Source organism: Dendropsophus ebraccatus, chromosome 6, assembly GCF_027789765.1.
Source record: "Dendropsophus ebraccatus isolate aDenEbr1 chromosome 6, aDenEbr1.pat, whole genome shotgun sequence".
Classification (NCBI taxonomy): Eukaryota; Metazoa; Chordata; class Amphibia; order Anura; family Hylidae; genus Dendropsophus; species Dendropsophus ebraccatus.
This window is the reverse complement of record NC_091459.1, coordinates 599035-622296: the sequence shown is the minus strand read 5'-3', so window position 1 is coordinate 622296 and position 23262 is coordinate 599035. Positions and strand designations below refer to the sequence as shown.

At 47.3% G+C, this 23262-nt stretch overlaps 1 protein-coding gene across 3 annotated transcripts in view; it reads right to left on the bottom strand.

Moving 5' to 3' along the window:
• The window catches only part of MAP3K4 (mitogen-activated protein kinase kinase kinase 4), a 146973-nt gene that overhangs the window by 89322 nt on the left and 34389 nt on the right, over positions 1 to 23262 (bottom strand). For all 3 annotated transcript variants that reach the window (XM_069974371.1, XM_069974372.1, XM_069974373.1), the window contains 6 exons: positions 16378 to 16568; positions 12272 to 13647; positions 8280 to 8537; positions 6298 to 6444; positions 5894 to 6051; positions 5441 to 5557 (listed from right to left, as the gene is read on the bottom strand). In XM_069974371.1, the coding sequence (XP_069830472.1) occupies positions 5441 to 5557; positions 5894 to 6051; positions 6298 to 6444; positions 8280 to 8537; positions 12272 to 13647; positions 16378 to 16568 (2247 nt within the window). The remainder of the gene's footprint in view (positions 1 to 5440; positions 5558 to 5893; positions 6052 to 6297; positions 6445 to 8279; positions 8538 to 12271; positions 13648 to 16377; positions 16569 to 23262) is intronic.

The window sequence follows — 23262 nt, the reverse complement described above, 5'->3', positions numbered from 1 at the left end:
TGTGTATATAGGAGGACCCCAGGGGGATCAGTGCTGTGTATATAGGAGGACCCCAGGGGGATCAGTGCTGTGTAAATAGGAGACCCCCAGGGAGATCAGTGCTCTGTATATAGGAGCCCCCAGGGAGATCAGTGCTGTGTATATAAGGGATCAGTGCTGTGTATATAGGAGTCCCCCAGGGAGCTCAGTCCCTTGTATACAGGAGACCCCAGGGACATCAGTGCTGTGTATATAGGAGACCCCAGGGGGATCAGTGCTGTGTATATAGGAGACCCCCAGGGGGATCAGTGCTGTGTATATAAGGGATTAGTGCTGTGTATATAGGAGTCCCCCAGGAAGATCAGTCCCTTGTATACAGGAGACCCCAGGGGCATCAGTGCTGTGTATATAGGAGACCCCAGGGGAATCAGTGCTGTGTATATAGGAGACCCCCAGGGGGATCAGTGCTGTGTATATGAGACCCCCAGGGGGATCAGTGCTGTGTATATAGGGGATAAGTGCTGTGTATATAGGAGGCCCCCTGGGGGATCAGTGCTGTGTATATAGGAGGAACCCAGGGGGATCAGTGCTGTGTAAATGAGACCCCCAGGGGGATCAGTGCTGTGTATATAGGAGGACCCCAGGGGGATCAGTGCTGTGTATATAGGAGGACCCCAGGGGGATCAGTGCTGTGTATATAGGAGACCCCCAGGGAGATCAGTGCTGTGTATATAGGAGCCCCCAGGGAGATCAGTGCTGTATATATAAGGGATCAGTGCTGTGTATATAGGAGTCCCCCAGGGAGCTCAGTCCCTTGTATACAGGAGACCCCAGGGGCATTAGTGCTGTGTATATAGGAGACCTCAGGGGGATCAGTGCTGTGTATATAGGAGACCCCAGGGGGATCAGTGCTGTGTATATAGGAGACCCCCAGGGGGATCAATGCTGTGTATATAGAAGACCCCAGGGGGATCAGTGCTGTGTATATAGGAGACCCCATGGGGCTTCCAATTACTGTATAAATGTAAAAAAAAAAAAAAAAAAAAAAAAAGTGTTAATACAAAGACCCCTCCCCTAATAAAAGTCTGAATCACCCCTCTTTTCCCATTTTATAATTAAAAATAAATAAATAAATAAACATGTTTGGTATCGTCGCGTGCATTATCGCGTGATCTATTAATTTATCACATTCCTGATCTCGCACGGTAAACAGCATAAGCTCAAAGTGCAAAAAGTTTGCATTTTTGGTCGCATCAAATTCAGAAGAATTGTAATAAAAAGCGATCAAAAAGTCGAATATATACAATCAAGGTACTGACAGAAAGAACACATCATGGCGCAATAAATGACACCTCACACAGCCCCATAGACCAAAGGATAAAAGCACTATAAGCCTGGGAATGGAGTGATTTTAAGGAACGTTTTTTTTTTCTGTAGGTTTTTAAAAAAAAAAAAAAAAAAAAAAGCCATCAAATAATATAAGTTATACATGTTACATCTCGATTTAATTGTACCGACTTTAACATGTCAGTTTTTCCATAGGACAAACTGCTTAACGAAAAAAAAACATTGCGTTTTTTTTTTTTCAATTTCACCGCGCATATAATTTTTTTCTGGTTTCGCAGCATATTTTGTGCAAAAATTAAGTTTGCCAAAGAACAATTAGTGATGCAAAAAATAACGGCTCATGTGGGTTTCTAGGTGAAAAAATGCAAGCGCTATGGCCTTATATACACAAGGAGGAAAAAACGAAACCGCAAAAACGAAAATTGGTTCCGTCCTTAAGAGGTTAATAAACATCAGAAAGCCACGCCCCTCCCCTGCCACAAATATTGGAAAGTGCAGGAAGTTGTGGAGTTCTGGACAGCAGAATAGGTACCTTCCCCAGCTGGGAGGCGTGGCTTCTAGTCAACTCCAGCATCGGGAGGCGTGGCTTCCAGACCCCTCTCCCAGCATCAGGAGGCGTGGCTTCCAGACCCCTCTCCCAGCATCAGGAGGTGTGGCTTCCAGCCCCCCAGCATCAGGAGGCGTGGCTTCCAGTCCCCTCCCCCAGCATGGGAAGGTGTGGCTTCCAGTCCCCTCCAGCATCAGGAGGCATGGCTTCCAGTAGTCCTGTCCCACGCCCCCAGCATCATGAGGCGTGGCTTCCAGACCCCCTGCCCCAGCATTCAGAGGCGTGGCTTGCTGACCCCCTGTCCCAGCATCAAGAGGCGTGGCTTCCTGCTCTGGATACATTTCACACTACACTTGTGTTGCTTTGGCCGGATTCCCGATGAGATGCCGTTTTAAGCCTTACTCTCACTCTCTCTTAAAGTGAGGCGCAGAGGTTGTCACAGTTCTATTTAGTGCACAGGGATACAAAACCCCGGCCTGCTGCATAGGATTGGTGCCGGATGGGAACGCTACGCACATGCTTTGGGGGTGTGGGGAGTTAGAGGTGTTGTGGAGAGCGGTGGTGGAGCTCATATGGTTGATGTTGGCCTGACTCCTACACATTGTATATTAGGATTGTTGGAGGACTGAACCACTGATGAGTCTATAGTGTTGGCGATATACAAGGTATTGTCTACCAAGCTAGGAAAACCATAGCTTACCATTGGATTAGCAATGTGTGGCCTACTAAACAGAAGCCGCTATCTAGACTGAATGTGGCGATACGACTGGAAAGAGGAGTATATATAAAACGCATGTCAATATGGGGTGGGTGGTGGACACCTGGGCCCCCCCCCCCCCCCACTGCAATCCCTTACAACGCTTTCTGAATAACCTCATTGTATGGGAGAGGTGGCTGCGAGGGGAGATGGCGTCCTTAGGGAGCGGTAATAGCTCTGTATTCATGCAGGTGTAATGGCCGCACACGGCTGGACTGGTTTCTGTACTGAATCAGTGATGTTCATACTGATGTGCGGTGTTAGTGGGTGTGAGAGCGAGGAGGGAGGCTCTTCCTGACAGTATGGTGTAATATGGTGCATTGCTGCTGGCACAGGTTACGGTGTGAGCCCTGCATGACACACTACACTGTATATCCCGTCACTCACTACGGACTCTCAGGGACAGCTCACACCGGCCTCTTTATATCCGGATTTATTACAGATCGCGCACATCAAGGAACCGCAAGAGGAGGATGAAATGCTGCACCAGATCATTTCTTCTAATAGGTATTTTTCTATGTTAACTTTATGGCAGATTGAGTACTCACCTGTCACCGATGCCGCTTCCGGCTCTATTGTCAACATGCATGAAATGCCTGCTCAACCAACCACTGGCCACCTTGGCAACCCACCTCACCCAACCACTGGCCACCCTGGCAACCCACCTCACCCAACCACTGGCCACCCTGGCAACCCACCTCACCCATCCACTGACCACCCTGGCAACCCACCTCACCCAACCACTGGCCACCCTGGCAACCCACCTCACCCATCCACTGGCCACCCACCTCACCCAACCACTGGCCACCCTGGCAACCCACCTCAGCCATCCACTGGCCACCCTGGCAACCCACCTCACGCATCCACTGGCCACCCTGGCAACCCACCTCACCCATCCACTGGCGACCCTGGCAACCCACCTCACCCATCCACTGGCCACCCTGGCAACCCACCTCACCCATCCACTGACCACCCTGGCAACCCACCTCACCCATCCACTGACCACCCTGGCAACCCACCTCACCCATCCACTGACCACCCTGGCAACCCACCTCACCCAACCACTGGCCACCCACCTCACCCAACCACTGGCCACCCTGGCAACCCACCTCACCCATCCACTGGCCACCCTGGCAACCCACCTCACGCATCCACTGGCCACCCTGGCAACCCACCTCACCCATCCACTGGCGACCCTGGCAACCCACCTCACCCATCCACTGGCCACCCTGGCAACCCACCTCACGCATCCACTGGCCACCATGGCAACCCACCTCACCCATCCACTGGCCACCCTGGCAACCCACCTCACCCATCCACTGACCACCCTGGCAACCCACCTCACCCATCCACTGGCCACCCTGGCAACCCACCTCACCCATCCACTGACCACCCTGGCAACCCACCTCACCCATCCACTGACCACCCTGGCAACCCACCTCACCCATCCACTGACCACCCTGGCAATCCACCTCACCTATCAACTGGCCACCATGGCAACCCACCTCACCCAACCGCTGGCCACCATGGCAACCCACCTCACCCAACCACTGGTTACCCTGGCAACCCACCTCACCCATCCACTGACCACCCTGGCAACCCACCTCACCCAACCAGTGGCCACCCTGGCAACCCACCTCACCCATCCACTGGCGACCCTGGCAACCCACCTCACCCAACCACTGGCCACCCTGGCAACCCACCTCACCCAACCACTGGCCACCCTGGCAACCCACCTCACCCATCCACTGACCACCCTGGCAACCCACCTCACCCAACCACTGGCCACCCTGGCAACCCACCTCACCCAACCACTGGCCACCCTGGCAACCCACCTCACCCAACCACTGGCCACCTCACCCATCCACTGGCCACCCTGGCAACGCACCTCACCCAACCGCTGGCCACCTTGGCAACCCACCTCACCCAACCACTGGCCACCCTGGCAACCCACCTCACCCAACCGCTGGCCACCCTGGCAACCCACCTCACCCAACCGCTGGCCACCCTGGCAACCCACCTCACCCAACCGCTGGCCACCCTGGCAACCCACCTCACCCAACCGCTGGCCACCCTGGCAACCCACCTCACCCAACCGCTGGCCACCATGGCAACCCACCTCACCCAACCGCTGGCCACCCTGGCAACCCACCTCACCCAACCGCTGGCCACCCTGGCAACCCACCTCACCCAACCGCTGGCCACCCTGGCAACCCACCTCACCCAACCACTGGCCACCCTGGCAACCCACCTCACCCAACCACTGGCCACCCTGGCAACCCACCTCACCCAACCACTGGCCACCCTGGCAACCCACCTCACCCAACCGCTGGCCACCCTGGCAACCCACCTCACCCAACCAGTGGCCACCCTGGCAACCCACCTCACCCAACCAGTGGCCACTATGGCAACCCACCTCACCCAACCGCTGGCCACCATAGCAACCCACCTCACCCAACTGCTGGCCATCCTGGCAACCCACCTCACCCAACCACTGGCCACCCTGGCAACCCACCTCACCCAACCGCTGGCCACCCTGGCAACCCACCTCACCCAACCAGTGGCAACCCTGGCAACCCACCTCCCCCAACCAGTGGCCACTATGGCAACCCACCTCACCCAACCGCTGGCCATCCTGGCAACCCACCTCACCCAACCGCTGGCCACTCAGAGAGCAGGATGACTATAAAACTTTAGTGCTTAGGTCTGTTTAAGTGATTAATCTTTGTAATCAGGTCCAAGCGGCTTCTATGTGGACAGACGCCAGGTGTGTAAGACAAGCACACAATGAGAGGAGAGAAGCCCCTTACCGGATCTCCTCAGAAACGTTGCTATCATCGGTGCTGGCCCAGAACTCATCACAGCTGTCCTGTAATCCCGAGTCCAGAAACTTCCCTGTGGACTTGAGCAGCATCCCAGCGATATCACTAGAATGATAAAGAACTTCAGGTAAGTGGCCACTCCGCCTCCCAGTATGGTGTCACAGCGAGGAGGGAAGCCGGCAAACTCTCAGTGCTATGGGCCACTCACTTACATAGGCAGAGAGCATGGAGAGAAGCGCTCAGCTGCCTGCTTCTCTCCCCCTTCTTAGATTTGTTCTCAGGTCAGGTAGCCATCTTGCCCCCATTATTACCACATGCAGGGTTCAGGCACTGATAACTTGATTTGTTTCAGATCCCACCAATCCCATCTGTGAATCCTCCTACAGAAAGCTGAAGGATATGAAGCCCCCCCAGAGCCATACTTCACAGTGACTTCCCTACCAGAAGAGTTTCCCGGCCTGCGCTTCCCCTCCCCGGATATAAGGAGTGATTTCTTTGGTGAAATTCCATTCTTCCTCCAGAAGGTTCTTCAGGCTGTGCGAGGCCTGCGGCAGCTGCTGCAGCATCTGGATCCAGCTCCGCATGTAGTCAAAGTACACCTGGTGCAGGTAAAGGAGTCCGTCAGCCAGAAGCTATAGAGAGGTAGCAGCAGCAGGGGGCGCTCATCACATTCATAGGGACCACACAATATACCAGATGACACCCCCCCCCCCATATAAACCATAAGTTCCCATACAGGTATAAGGGGGGTAGGAGCGCACCCCAATGACTGGACTGAAGAGCAGAGGGCAGTGTGCTAAACAGACAGATCTAATAATAATAATATAAAAAGCCTGAGCGCTCACCATCAGCATCTTATGCAGGTCTTCCTCAAAGGCGTCAATGTTACAGTCCGGCTTGTGATAGTCATCGAGTACTTCCCGCAGCATGAACTGGTAGTATTGCTTCATCAGCAGCCCCCCCTTCAGCACCTCCTTACACTCTCTGACTAACTGCAAGAAAGCACATCAAGAATCCCAGGGGTCCGTAACCTGCAGACTGTGTGTGGGGGTATATATATATATCACTAGGAGAGCACAGTATGGGGGTATATATATATATCACTAGGAGAGCACAGTATGGGGGTATATATATATCACCAGGAGAGCACAGTATGGGGGTATATATATATATCACTAGGAGAGCACAGTATGGGGGTATATATATATCACTAGGAGAGCACAGTATGGGGGTATATATCCCCAGGAGAGCACAGTATGGGGGTATATATATATAACACTAGGAGAGCACAGTATGGGGGTATATATATATATATATCACTAGGAGAGCACAGTATGGGGGTATATATATATATCACTAGGAGAGCACAGTATGGGGGTATATATCACTAGGAGAGCACAGTATGGGGGTATATATCACCAGGAGAGCACAGTATGGGAGTATATATCACTAGGAGAGCACAGTATGGGGGTATATATATATATCACTAGGAGAGCACAGTATGGGGGTATATATATATCACTAGGAGAGCACAGAATGGGGGTATATATATATATCACTAGGAGAGCACAGTATGGGGGTATATATATATATCACTAGGAGAGCACAGTATGGGGGTATATATATATATATATATATCACTAGGAGAGCACAGTATGGGGGTATATATATCACTAGGAGAGCACAGTATGGGGGTATATATATATATATATATATATATATATATATATATATATATCACTAGGAGAGCACAGTATGGGGGTATATATATATCACTAGGAGAGCACAGTATGGGGGTATATATATATATCACTAGGAGAGCACAGTATGGGGGTATATATATCACTAGGAGAGCACAGTATGGGGGTATATATATATATATATATATATATATATATATATATATATATATATATATATATATATATATATATATATATATCACTAGGAGAGCACAGTATGGGGGTATATATCCCCAGGAGAGCACAGTATGGGGGTATATATATATATCACTAGGAGAGCACAGTATGGGGGTATATATATATATATCACTAGGAGAGCACAGTATGGGGGTATATATCACTAGGAGAGCACAGTAGGGGGGTATATATCACTAGGAGAGCACAGTATGGGGGTATATATCACTAGGAGAGCACAGTATGGGGGTATATATATATATCCAGGAGAGCACAGTATGGGGGTATATATCACTAGGAGAGCACAGTATGGGGGTAAATATCACCAGGAGAGCACAGTATGGGGGTATATATCACCAGGAGAGCACAGTATGGGGGTATATATATATATATATATATATCACTAGGAGAGCACAGTATGGGGGTATATATCACTAGGAGAGCACAGTATGGGGGTATATATATATATCCCCAGGAGAGCACAGTATAGGGGTATATATCACTAGGAGAGCACAGTATGGGGGTATATATCACCAGGAGAGCACAGTATGGGGTATATATCACTAGGAGAGCACAGTATGGGAGTATATATCACTAGGAGAGCACAGTATGGGGTATATATCCCCAGGAGAGCACAGTATGGGGGTATATATATATATATCCAGGAGAGCACAGTATGGGGGTATATATCACCAGGAGAGCACAGTATGGGGGTATATATCCCCAGGAGAGCACAGTATGGGGTATATATAACCAGGAGAGCACAGTATGGGGGTATATATATCACTAGGAGAGCACAGTATGGGGGTCTCTCGGGATCACATAGACCATAGAGCAGGGGCTCCATCAGTCACACAGACATACAGGACACAGTGTGGGCACATGACACCCATCGGACACTGCGTACGGACCTGTTTAATGCTCAGAAGTGATGGTTCCCCCGCCGGCCTCTGCTCTAATCTCAATTTGAGACATTCGTGAATTACATTCAAAAGCACCCGACAAAGCACTAAGTACGCCGGCTCAAAGGACGGCAGCTCCATGGCGCTCAGCTCTTCCAATGAGATGGGGTCACATGACGCTTCCAGGTTCTGGCTGCTGCTAGACGATTGCTTGAACAGGTCCGGTAAGTAATCTGAACATAAGACCAGGTCAGGAAACTCTGAAGACTGTAAGAAGACAAAGTTCATCATCAATAGGAAAGCACTGCAATCCCAACCTATAGATGAGGATATACATGTTACACCATGCAGATTGTGGGGTACGGCAGACGTCTCTGGGGATCTCAAGGCACAACATGAACCAAAGGTAAGAACGTCCATGGTCTATGCTGATCCCTACAGGTATATACTATATTATATATGATGGGGTAACCCCCTGTATCCTGATCCCTACAGGTATATACTATATTATATATGATGGGGTTACCCCTCTATCCTGATCCCTACAGGTATATACTATATTATATATGATGGGAATCCCCCTGTATCCTGATCCCTACAGGTATATACTATATTATATATGATGGGAATCCCCCTGTATCCTGATCCCTACAGGTATATACTATATTATATATGATGGGGTTACCCCTGTATCCTGATCCCTACAGGTATATACTATATTATATATGCTGGGGTTACCCCTCTATCCTGATACCTACCGGTATATACTATATTATATATGATGGGTTACCCCTGTATCCTGATCCCTACAGGTGTATACTATATTATATATGATGGGAATCCCCCTGTATCCTGATCCCTACAGGTGTATACTATATTATATATGATGGGAATCCCCCTGTATCCTGATCCCTACAGGTATATACTATATTATATATGATGGGGTTACCCCTCTATCCTGATCCCTACAGGTATATACTATATTATATATGATGGGGTAACCCCCTGTATCCTGATCCCTACAGGTATATACTATATTATATATGATGGGGTTACCCCTCTATCCTGATCCCTACAGGTATATACTATATTATATATGATGGGGTTACCCCTGTATCCTGATCCCTACAGGTATATACTATATTATATATGATGGGGTTACCCCTCTATCCTGATCCCTACCGGTATATACTATATTATATATGATGGGTTACCCTTGTATCCTGATCCCTACAGGTATATACTATATTATATATGATGGGGTTACCGCTCTATACTGATTCCTACAGGTATATACTATATTATATATGATGGGGTTACCCCTGTATCCTGATCCCTACAGGTATATACTATATTATATATGATGGGGTTACCCCTGTATCCTGATCCCTACAGGTATATACTATATTATATATGATGGGGTTACCCCTGTATCCTGATCCCTACAGGTATATACTATATTATATATGATGGGGATCCCCTGTATCCTGATCCCTACAGGTATATACTATATTATATATGATGGGGTTACCCCTCTATCCTGATCCCTACAGGTATATACTATATTATATATGATGGGGTTACCCCTGTATCCTGATCCCTACAGGTATATACTATATTATATATGATGGGGTTACCCCTGTATCCTGATCCCTACAGGTATATACTATATTATATATGATGGGGATCCCCTGTATCCTGATCCCTACAGGTATATACTATATTATATATGATGGAGTTACCCCTGTATCCTGATCCCTACAGGTATATACTATATTATATATGATGGGAATCCCCCTGTATCCTGATCCCTACCGGTATATACTATATTATATATGATGGGGTTACCCCCTGTATCCTGATCCCTACAGGTATATACTATATAATATATGATGGGGTTACCCCTGTATCCTGATCCCTACAGGTATATACTATATTATATATGATGGGGATCCCCTGTATCCTGATCCCTACAGGTATATACTATATTATATATGATGGGGTTACCCCTCTATCCTGATCCCTACAGGTATATACTATATTATATATGATGGGGTTACCCCTGTATCCTGATTCCTACAGGTATATACTATATTATATATGATGGGGTTACCCCTGTATCCTGATCCCTACAGGTATATACTATATTATATATGATGGGGATCCCCTGTATCCTGATCCCTACAGGTATATACTATATTATATATGATGGGGTTACCCCTCTATCCTGATCCCTACAGGTATATACTATATTATATATGATGGGGTTACCCCTGTATCCTGATCCCTACAGGTATATACTATATTATATATGATGGGGTTACCCCTGTATCCTGATCCCTACAGGTATATACTATATTATATATGATGGGGATCCCCTGTATCCTGATCCCTACAGGTATATACTATATTATATATGATGGAGTTACCCCTGTATCCTGATCCCTACAGGTATATACTATATTATATATGATGGAGTTACCCCTGTATCCTGATCCCTACAGGTATATACTATATTATATATGATGGGAATCCCCCTGTATCCTGATCCCTACAGGTATATACTATATTATATATGATGGAGTTACCCCTGTATCCTGATCCCTACAGGTATATACTATATTATATATGATGGGGTTACCCCCTGTATCCTGATCCCTACAGGTATATACTATATAATATATGATGGGGTTACCCCTGTATCCTGATCCCTACAGGTATATACTATATTATATATGATGGGGTTACCCCCTGTATCCTGATCCCTACAGGTATATACTATATTATATATGATGGGGATCCCCTGTATCCTGATCCCTACAGGTATATACTATATTATATATGATGGGGTTACCCCTGTATCCTGATCCCTACAGGTATATACTATATTATATATGATGGAGTTACCCCTGTATCCTGATCCCTACAGGTATATACTATATTATATATGATGGGAATCCCCCTGTATCCTGATCCCTACCGGTATATACTATATTATATATGATGGGGTTACCCCCTGTATCCTGATCCCTACAGGTATATACTATATAATATATGATGGGGTTACCCCTGTATCCTGATCCCTACAGGTATATACTATATTATATATGATGGGGTTACCCCCTGTATCCTGATCCCTACAGGTATATACTATATAATATATGATGGGGTTACCCCTGTTTCCTGATCCCTACAGGTATATACTATATTATATATGATGGGAATCCCCCTGTATCCTGAGCCCTACAGGTATATACTATTATATATGATTTGAATCCCCCTGTATCCTGATCCCTACAGGTTTATACTATATTATATATGATGGGAATCCCCTCTATCCTGAGCCCTACAGGTATATACTATATTATATATGATGGGGTTACCCCCTGTATCCTGATCCCTACAGGTATATACTATATTATATATGATGGGGTTACCCCCTGTATCCTGATCCCTACAGGTTTATACTATATTATATATGATGGGAATCCCCCTGTATCCTGATCCCTACAGGTATATACTATATTATATATGATGGGAATCCCCCTGTATCCTGATCCCTACAGGTATATACTATATTATATATGATGGGAATCCCCCTGTATCCTGATCCCTACAGGTTTATACTATATTATATATGATGGGAATCCCCCTGTATCCTGATCCCTACAGGTATATACTATATTATATATGATGGGGTTACCCCTGTATCCTGATCCCTACAGGTTTATACTATATTATATATGAGGTTACCCCTGTATCCTGATCCCTACAGGTATATACTATATTATATATGATGGGAATCCCCCTGTATCCTGATCCCTACAGGTATATACTATATTATATATGATGGGAATCCCCCTGTATCCTGAGCCCATATGGGAATACACTGCGGCGGTGATCTGTAAATGGCTTGGGCTCATATGGGAACACATTACAGCAGCATTATATGCTGCCTATCTTAGAGGGACGACTCTCTTCTACAGTCCATACACACTAACCTCCAGTTTACGGTCAATCTTTCCCAGAGCTGTGCGAGCCCTTTGCAGCGAGCCATTCATTAATTTATGAAGCCTTACAATCAGCTTCCGCAGCCCCATCTGCTTTAATGCCTTGTCCACAAACGGTCTGTATATAGAGGTCAAACAATCCCTGGTACAGCCGGAGCCATGGCCGCACTCTGACGTCACCCAGCACGACTCCTCCTCCAACACACAACTCTCCGCTTTCTGGAAGCCGCCGCCGTCCTCCTCCTTTTGAAAATGAACCTTTAACTTGTGGTTTGGGTTATTGTCAGAGTGGTGTACGGCGTCCAGCATGTTGTCCATCTCATCTCTATCGTCATCGCTTTCTTCTGTACATGTTCCGGAGCTTTCTGTACTCATAACCCCGTCTTGCTCAATGTCATTGTCCTCTTCCTCTGGACCATTCGATGGTCGTGGTGAAGAGATTTCAAACACTGGCCAGCCAATGTCAGAAAGGTTTTTAATCCCTAAAACAGTTCCCATAATCCTGAGCTTGTGGTTCAGGTCCTTGGTGATGTTCAGCCATAAGCAGAGCGCCTGCACTCGTGCCTGGAAGTCCTTTGCAGCATATTTCTCATAGTCTCTCTGCAGAGCTTGGAGAGATGGATAAAGTGCCTCGATATACTCTAAGAGTTCCATTATCTGTTTTACTTGCTCAAAAGAGACCCTTTGTTTCTGGATGTGGTCGTGATAGCTGGTGTGAGCGGCAGCTTGATGAGAGCTGCAGGTCCCCTCGGCCCCGTTCACATCCCCCCCATTGCTGAGGGATGACGACAGTCTCCCATAGTTCACCTTAAAGGTCAGAATCTCATTAATGATGTCTGGGATGGCCTGTCGGGCGGTGTACAGATACAAGTCCTGATCATTAATACTGCGCCCGGCATGCCAGGCCTGGAGCTCCAGCCAGAAGAGCTCATTGGATCGATTGAACCAGGTAGACGTGTTCTCCTGACACCTCTGTTCCTTTTCTTTTTTTTTCGAGACTGATGTAAGTTTAAGCAGAAGACGGAGAGTCTCAAAAAACTTTAATCGGTCAGCGGGGCAGTCTGTTCGTGAGGTCTGTCGTGTTGTCCTGGCGATAGGGACGGGCACAGACACGGGGAGCTTGGTGTTGCTGCAGCCAAGGCTGAGGTAAGGCTTATTCAAATCAACATCTAAGATGGATTTTTTTGGCAGGGACCCGCAGCCTGGATCCAGCATAAAGGAACATTGCACATTCTTCTTGCGATCTCTTTCGGTTGTCCTGAGCGTCGCTCGGTTCTTCTTTTCCTGCCGATAGCTGTGATCCTCCACATTGTCAGGAGTTTTGCTTGTTTCTTTCTGAGGCGTCTGATTGGGTGTGCTCATCTTTTCTGAAATGTCAAGAATGATAACGTTACTGCGATCAACTGTAATGTAACATAGCGTAGCATAGTAACATACATGCATTAACACTTAGAAACCTATACTATAAGATATAGTGATTGGTCAGCTGATGGTGTATATACTTACACAGAGGCACATCTCCCTGTATACAGAGGGGCATGCGGGGTGGGTATAATTACATAATGCAGACAGTGCACAAGGCCCAAACCCCATCCCATGCATTCCCCAACAGCCGTGCAATGTTGCCGATAGTTCCGGCCATTGTTGGATGCAGGGGAATGTGGGCCACATATACTCAGCGGCATGTGGGAACCTTACATCACAGAATTTCTTACTACAATTGGCATTACCAATAACCAGGATCCTTCTACTATGGAATTAATGTGAGTATAGAGAGCCACACTTCACGATGGCTAAGACCTACTATTGCAAATGTGCCAGAATATTGGCCTAACCCCATCTTACGTGACTTTCGCCAAATTTACTATACACTCAACACTCCTGCCAGCTCCAAAGAAGAGCGTACAAATGTAGAGAGTCTGTGGAGCCGGCTTATTGATTGGGTCCTAGCACAATGATGGCCCGATCAATAATGTAAGTGAGCACTGATCTGCTTGTTTACTGAGCCCATTACACGGCTCAACAATCGTATAGCAGGTAAACAAATGTAAACAATATATACACAGCCCTTGCCTTCTTCCTCAGGTGTATAAGAAATGACAAGGTGCAGTGACCTTATATACTCTAAGAAGTGACTTATGTGTCTATGCTGTCCTGGTGACAGGGATTTCTAGGCTCTATGCTGTCCTGGTGACAGGGATTTCTAGGTGTCTATGCTGTCCTGGTGACAGGGATTTCTATGTGTCTATGCTGTCCTGGTGACAGGGATTTCTATGTGTCTATGCTGTCCTGGTGACAGGGATTTCTAGGCTCTATGCTGTCCTGGTGACAGGGATTTCTATGCGTCTATGCTGTCCTGGTGACAGGGATTTCTATGCGTCTATGCTGTCCTGGTGACAGGGATTTCTATGTGTCTATGCTGTCCTGGTGACGGGATTTCTATGCTTCTATGCTGTCCTGGTGACAGGGATTTCTATGCTTCTATGCTGTCCTGGTGACAGGGATTTCTAGGCTCTATATGTTGTCCTGGTGACAGGGATTTCTATGTGTCTATGCTGTCCTGGTGACAGGGATTTCTATGTCTCTATACTGTCCTGGTGACAGGGATGTCTATGCTATCCTGGTGACAGGGATTTCTATGTGTCTATGCTGTCCTGGTGACAGGGATTTCTATGAGTCTATGCTGTCCTGGTGACAGGGATTTCTATGTGTCTATGCTGTCCTGGTGACAGGGATTTCTATGTGTCTATGCCGTCCTGGTGACAGGGATTTCTAGGTGTCTATGCTATCCTGGTGACAGGGATTTCTATGTGTCTATGCTGTCCTGGTGACAGGGATTTCTATGTGTCTATGCTGTCCTGGTGACAGGGATTTCTATGAGTCTATGCTGTCCTGGTGACAGGGATTTCTAGGTGTCTATGCTGTCCTGGTGACAGGGATTTCTAGGCTCTATGCTGTCCTGGTGACAGGGATTTCTATGTGTCTATGCTGTCCTGGTGACAGGGATTTCTAGGCTCTATGCTGTCCTGGTGACAGGGATTTCTATGTGTCTATGCAGTCCTGGTGACAGGGATTTCTATGTTTCTATGCTGTCCTGGTGACAGGGATTTCTATGTTTCTATGCTGTCCTGGTGACAGGGATTTCTAGGTGTCTATGCTGTCCTGGTGACAGGGATTTCTATGAGTCTATACTGTCCTGGTGACAGGGATTTCTATGCTGTCCTGGTGACAGGGATTTCTAGGTGTCTATGCTGTCCTGGTGACAGGGATTTCTATGTATCTACGCTGTCCTGGTGACAGGGATTTCTAGGTGTCTATGCTGTCCTGGTGACAGGGATTTCTATGCGTCTATGCTGTCCTGGTGACAGGGATTTCTATGCGTCTATGCTATCCTGGTGACAGGGATTTCTATGTGTCTATGCTATCCTGGTGACAGGGATTTCTAGGTGTCTATGCTGTCCTGGTGACAGGGATTTCTATGCGTCTATGCTGTCCTGGTGACAGGGATTTCTATGTGTCTATGCTGTCCTGGTGACAGGGATTTCTATGTGTCTATGCTATCCTGGTGACAGGGATTTCTATGTGTCTATGCTATCCTGGTGACAGGGATTTCTAGGTGTCTATGCTGTCCTGGTGACAGGGATTTCTATGCGTCTATGCTATCCTGGTGACAGGGATTTCTATGCGTCTATGCTATCCTGGTGACAGGGATTTCTATGTGTCTATGCTGTCCTGGTGACAGGGATTTCTATGTGTCTATGCTATCCTGGTGACAGGGATTTCTAGGTGTCTATGCTGTCCTGGTGACAGGGATTTCTATGCGTCTATGCTGTCCTGGTGACAGGGATTTCTATGTGTCTATGCTATCCTGGTGACAGGGATTTCTATGTGTCTATGCTGTCCTGGTGACAGGGATTTCTATGCTGTCCTGGTGACAGGGATTTCTATGCGTCTATGCTGTCCTGGTGACAGGGATTTCTATGCGTCTATGCTGTCCTGGTGACAGGGATTTCTAGGTGTCTATGCTGTCCTGGTGACAGGGATTTCTCCTGCCCCATGGAGCGCTGTCTGGGTGTATTTCTTATCCAATCACTGACCTTTACATGAGGTTCGGTGGACTGGCCTCCCGCTGCTGTTCCGCTGATGTTTGCTGGACATCCGTTTCATCTGTCGGGGAGTGCTGGGAGGAGAGGCGCCATAGAAGGTCTCGGCATTTGCTTCATCTGAAAACTCATCGGCTTCACCATCCAGATTGTCTCCAGCAGCATTTTCTGTCTTGCGCATATGTCTGAAACACAGAGGACAACGTTAGCGGGACGGAATCACAGGAAATCGTCTGTTGTTTAAAGTGTACCTATCATTTATTCTGACAGGTTACGGGCACCTCAGAGGTTTGTATGGGGGGGGGGGGGGGGTCCGAGTGCCGAGAAGAAACACAGCTACATTCAAAAACAGCCTCCCCCCCCCCAATCCTCAGGCCGTGGTATTTTTATCTATCTATCCCTGAAGATAGTTTTCTGTCTGATCACTAGGCCTGTTCTGTACAGATCACTTCCCAGTAGCGTCCTCCATATCACAGACAGTATATACAGTATATACTGCAGGACACTATGGTCCCCATCCTTATACATCACTATATACAGTATATACTGCAGGACACTATGGTCCCCATCCTTATACATCACTATATACAGTATATACCGCAGGACACTATGGTCCCCATCCTTATACATCACTATATACAGTATATACTGCAGGACACTATGGTCACCATCCTTATACATCACTATATACAGTATATACTGCAGGACACTATGGTCCCCATCCTTATACATCACTATATACAGTATATACTGCAGGACACTATGGTCCCCATCCCTATACATCACTATATACAGTATATACTGCAGGACACTATGGTCCCCATCCCTATACATCACTATATACAGTATATACTGCAGGACACTATGGTCCCCATCCCTATACATCACTATATACAGTATATACTGCAGGACACTACAGTCCCCATCCCTATACATCACTATATACAGTATATACTGCAGGACACTATGGTCCCCATCCTTATACATCACTATATACAGTATATACTGCAGGACACCATGGTCCCCATCCTTATACATCACTATATACAGTATATACTGCAGGACACTATGGTCCCCATCCTTATACATCACTATATACAGTATATACTGCAGGACACTATGGTCCCCATCCCTATACATCACTATATACAGTATATACTGCAGGACACTATGGTCCCCATCCCTATACATCACTATATACAGTATATACTGCAGGACACTATGGTCCCCATCCCTATACATCACTATATACAGTATATACTGCAGGACACTATGGTCCCCATCCCTATACATCACTATATACAGTATATACTGCAGGACACTATGGTCCCCATCCCTATACATCACTATATACAGTATATACTGCAGGACACTATGGTCCCCATCCCTATACATCACTATATACAGTATATACTGCAGGACACTACAGTCCCCATCCTTATACATCACTATATACAGTATATACTGCAGGACACTATGGTCCCCATCCTTATACATCACTATATACTGCAGGACACTATGGTCCCCATCCCTATACATCACTATATACAGTATATACTGCAGGACACTATGGTCCCCATCCCTATACATCACTATATACAGTATATACTGCAGGACACTATGGTCCCCATCCCTATACATCACTATATACAGTATATACTGCAGGACACTATGGTCCCCATCCTTATACATCACTATATACAGTATATACTGCAGGACACTATGGTCCCCATCCCTATACATCACTATATACAGTATATACTGCAGGACACTACAGTCCCCATCCTTATACATCACTATATACAGTATATACTGCAGGACACTATGGTCCCCATCCTTATACATCACTATATACTGCAGGACACTATGGTCCCCATCCCTATACATCACTATATACAGTATATACTGCAGGACACTATGGTCCCCATCCCTATACATCACTATATACAGTATATACTGCAGGACACTATGGTCCCCATCCCTATACATCACTATATACAGTATATACTGCAGGACACTATGGTCCCCATCCTTATACATCACTATATACAGTATATACTGCAGGACACTATGGTCCCCATCCTTATACATCACTATATACAGTATATACTGCAGGACGCCTGCTGCGCGGTGTTCACCACAAACCACCTCATCCAGGAACGGCCCTATATCTCGGACACCTCTCGGGTTCTTGCTGCAGAATTATTGAGAACCTGGTGCTGCTCTGCGGCAGACGTCACTAATAAACGTCGTTGGGAAAATCAGCAACAAATCTGCAGAGTGTGAATATCATGGAATAGCCTGTATAAAGGCTCTGCCTGTTCATCTATGACGCAGAACAGCTCTGCAAAGAAACAGGTGCCGCACAGCAGCTGACCGGGCCGCTCCACATGCAGAACATGAGGCCAGAGGAGCCGGACAGCAGCACCTATATACTATATACTCTACACTAAAGAGCACAAATTACATAGACGTTATTCTGAGCTGCGACATTGCACAAACTGGAGAGAAGAGCGATGCCGCTTCAGTGCTGTGTGACCCCAGCGTCGGCCGGCACACCACATGTAGGCCTCATCCACTTCTGCACACTTATTTACCATGTAGGCCTCATCCATTACTGCACACTTGTACACACTTATTTACCATGTAGGCCTCATCCATTACTGCACACTTGTACACACTTATTTACCATGTAGGCCTCATCCATTATTGCACACTTGTACACACTTATTTACCATGTAGGCCTCATCCACTTCTGCACACTTGTACACACTTATTTACCATGTACGCCTCATCCATTACGGCACACTTGTACACACTTATTTACCATGTAGGCCTCATCCATTACTGCACACTTGTACACACTTATTTACCATGTAGGCCTCATCCATTACTGCACACTTGTACACACTTATTTACCATGTACGCCTCATCCATTACGGCACACTTGTACACACTTATTTACCATGTAGGCCTCATCCATTACGGCACACTTGTACACACTTATTTACCATGTAGGCCTCATCCATTACGGCACACTTGTACACACTTATTTACCATGTACACCTCATCCATTACGGCACACTTGTACACACTTATTTACCATGTACACCTCATCCATTACTGCACACTTGTACACACTTATTTACCATGTACACCTCATCCATTACTGCACACTTGTACACACTTATTTACCATGTACACCTCATCCATTAGGGCACACTTGTACACACTTATTTACCATGTACACCTCATCCATTACGGCACACTTGTACACACTTATTTACCATGTAGGCCTCATCCACTTCTGCACACTTGTACACACTTATTTACCATGTAGGCCTCATCCACTTTTGCACACTTGTACACACTTATTTACCATGTACACCTCATCCATTACGGCACACTTGTACACACTTATTTACCATGTACGCCTCATCCATTACGGCACACTTGTACACACTTATTTACCATGTAGGCCTCATCCACTTCTGCACACTTGTACACACTTATTTACCATGTAGGCCTCATCCACTTCTGCACACTTGTACACACTTATTTACCATGTAGGCCTCATCCACTTCTGCACACTTGTACACACTTATTTACCATGTACACCTCATCCATTACGGCACACTTGTACACACTTATTTACCATGTAGGCCTCATCCACTTCTGCACACTTGTACACACTTATTTACCATGTACGCCTCATCCACTTCTGCACACTTGTACACACTTATTTACCATGTAGGCCTCATCCACTTCTGCACACTTGTACACACTTATTTACCATGTAGGCCTCATCCATTACGGCACACTTGTACACACTTATTTACCATGTACACCTCATCCATTACGGCACACTTGTACACACTTATTTACCATGTAGGCCTCATCCACTTCTGCACACTTGTACACACTTATTTACCATGTAGGCCTCATCCACTTCTGCACACTTGTACACACTTATTTACCATGTAGACCTCATCCATTACGGCACACTTGTACACACTTATTTACCATGTACACCTCATCCATTACTGCACACTTGTACACACTTATTTACCATGTAGGCCTCATCCATTATTGCACACTTGTACACACTTATTTACCATGTACGCCTCATCCATTACGGCACACTTGTACACACTTATTTACCATGTACGCCTCATCCATTACGGCACACTTGTACACACTTATTTACCATGTACGCCTCATCCACTTCTGCACACTTGTACACACTTATTTACCATGTAGGCCTCATCCATTACTGCACACTTGTACACACTTATTTACCATGTACGCCTCATCCATTACGGCACACTTGTACACACTTATTTACCATGTAGGCCTCATCCACTTCTGCACACTTGTACACACTTATTTACCATGTAGGCCTCATCCATTACTGCACACTTGTACACACTTATTTACATCCACTTCTGCACACTTGTACACACTTATTTACCATGTAGGCCTCATCCATTACGGCACACTTGTACACACTTATTTACCATGTAGGCCTCATCCACTTCTGCATACTTGTACACACTTATTTACCATGTAGGCCTCATCCACTTCTGCACACTTGTACACACTTATTTACCATGTAGGCCTCATCCACTTCTGCACACTTGTACACACTTATTTACCATGTACGCCTCATCCACTTCTGCACACTTGTACACACTTATTTACCATGTAGGCCTCATCCATTACGGCACACTTGTACACACTTATTTACCATGTAGGCCTCATCCATTATTGCACACTTGTACACACTTATTTACCATGTAGGCCTCATCCATTACTGCACACTTGTACACACTTATTTACCATGTAGGCCTCATCCACTTCTGCACACTTGTACACACTTATTTACCACGTAGGCCTCATCCATTGCGGCACACTTGTACACACTTATTTACCATGTAGGCCTCATCCACTTGTACACACTTATTTACCATGTACGATTCCCGCTCTTTTCTGGCCCTATCGCCCCCGGCCGTCCTACTCACTGCTCCAGGCCCCTAATAAATTGCTCATTGTTTCAGATCATACGATTCGGAGGTTATAATCAGAACGTGCCCCGGTCCTTTACTTTCCGACGTCTTGACTGTCACCCGGCCGCCTGCACTGCAGAGGGATTAGGGAATGGAGGTCATTATGTAATAAGGGAATAATATATGTGACATAATGTGGGATCCCTGATCGCTCCTGTAATAAGACGTGGCCTCCCGACCGCTCCTGTAAGACGACGTGGCCTCCCGACCGCTCCTGTAATAAGACGGGGCCTCCCGACCGCTCCTGTAATAAGACGGGGCCTCCCGACCGCTCCTGTAATAAGACGGGGCCTCCCGACCGCTCCTGTAATAAGACGGGGCCTCCCGACCGCTCCTGTAATAAGACGGGGCCTCCCGACCGCTCCTGTAATAAGACGGGGCCTCCCGACCGCTCCTGTAATAAGACGGGGCCTCCCGACCGCTCCTGTAATAACACGGGGCCTCCCGACCGCTCCTGTAATAAGACGGGGCCTCCCGACCGCTCCTGTAATAAGACGGGGCCTCCCGACCGCTCCTGTAATAAGAGGGGGCCTCCCGACCGCTCCTGTAATAAGAGGGGGCCTCCCGACCGCTCCTGTAATAAGAGGGGGCCTCCCGACCGCTCCTGTAATAAGACGGGGCCTCCCGACCGCTCCTGTAATAAGACGGGGCCTCCCGACCGCTCCTGTAATAAGACGGGGCCTCCCGACCGCTCCTGTAATAAGACGGGGCCTCCTGACACCAGGGATCACAGCCAAGACCAAGTAATCCCAGACCAAGTAATATAGCGAGCTGCGCTATCAGATGGAACGCCAGTTGACTCAGAGAGTCGGGACTCCCATTATTACGCAAAATTACCTCCCCCGGGAGAGCTAAATGGAAGTAACAGGATGGGTTTTCGTGAACCGGACGTTCTCTAAATCCTCGCCACACGTCCGTTATTCTCTATTTAGCAAATACTAGAGGGCTAAAGCACCAATACAGATGATACAGCCATGTCATGAGCAGCAGATCTGGGGGAATGAAGTCTCAGGAAAGTGCCTGGTCGCCTTCTACGTGTGTGTACACACACACACACACACACACCAGGGAGACACCGCACGCGCGCGCACACACACACACACACACACACACCAGGGAAACACCGCGCGCGCGCACACACACACACACACACACACACACACACACACACACCAGGGAGACACCGCACGCGCGCACACACACACGCACACACACAAACACACACACCAGGGAGATACCGCGCGCGCACACACACACACACACACACACACACACACACACACACACACACACACACACCAGGGAGACACCGCGCGCGCACACACACACCCGGGAGACACCGCGCGCGCACACACACACACACACACCCCGGGAGACACTGCATTCATTCCCCCAGATCTGCGTGTGCACACACACCAGGGAGACACCGCGTGAGCGCGCGCACACACACACACACACCCCGGGAGACACTGCATTCATTCCCCCAGATCTGCGTGTGCACACACACCAGGGAGACACCGCGTGAGCGCGCACACACACACACACACCCCGGGAGACACTGCATTCATTCCCCCACATCTGCGTGTGCGCACACACCCGGGAGACACCACATACGCGCACACACACACCCCGGGAGACACTGCATTCATTCCCCCAGATCTGCGCGTGCACACACACCCAGGAGACACTACGTTTGCACACTCCTTCCATATACAACCTCCCCCAACAGACACAGCAGATAATTAGGAAGAGAAATGCACGCTCACCGCTCACCAGACTCTGTCCCAACAGGTTTACCACATGCCACTACTGA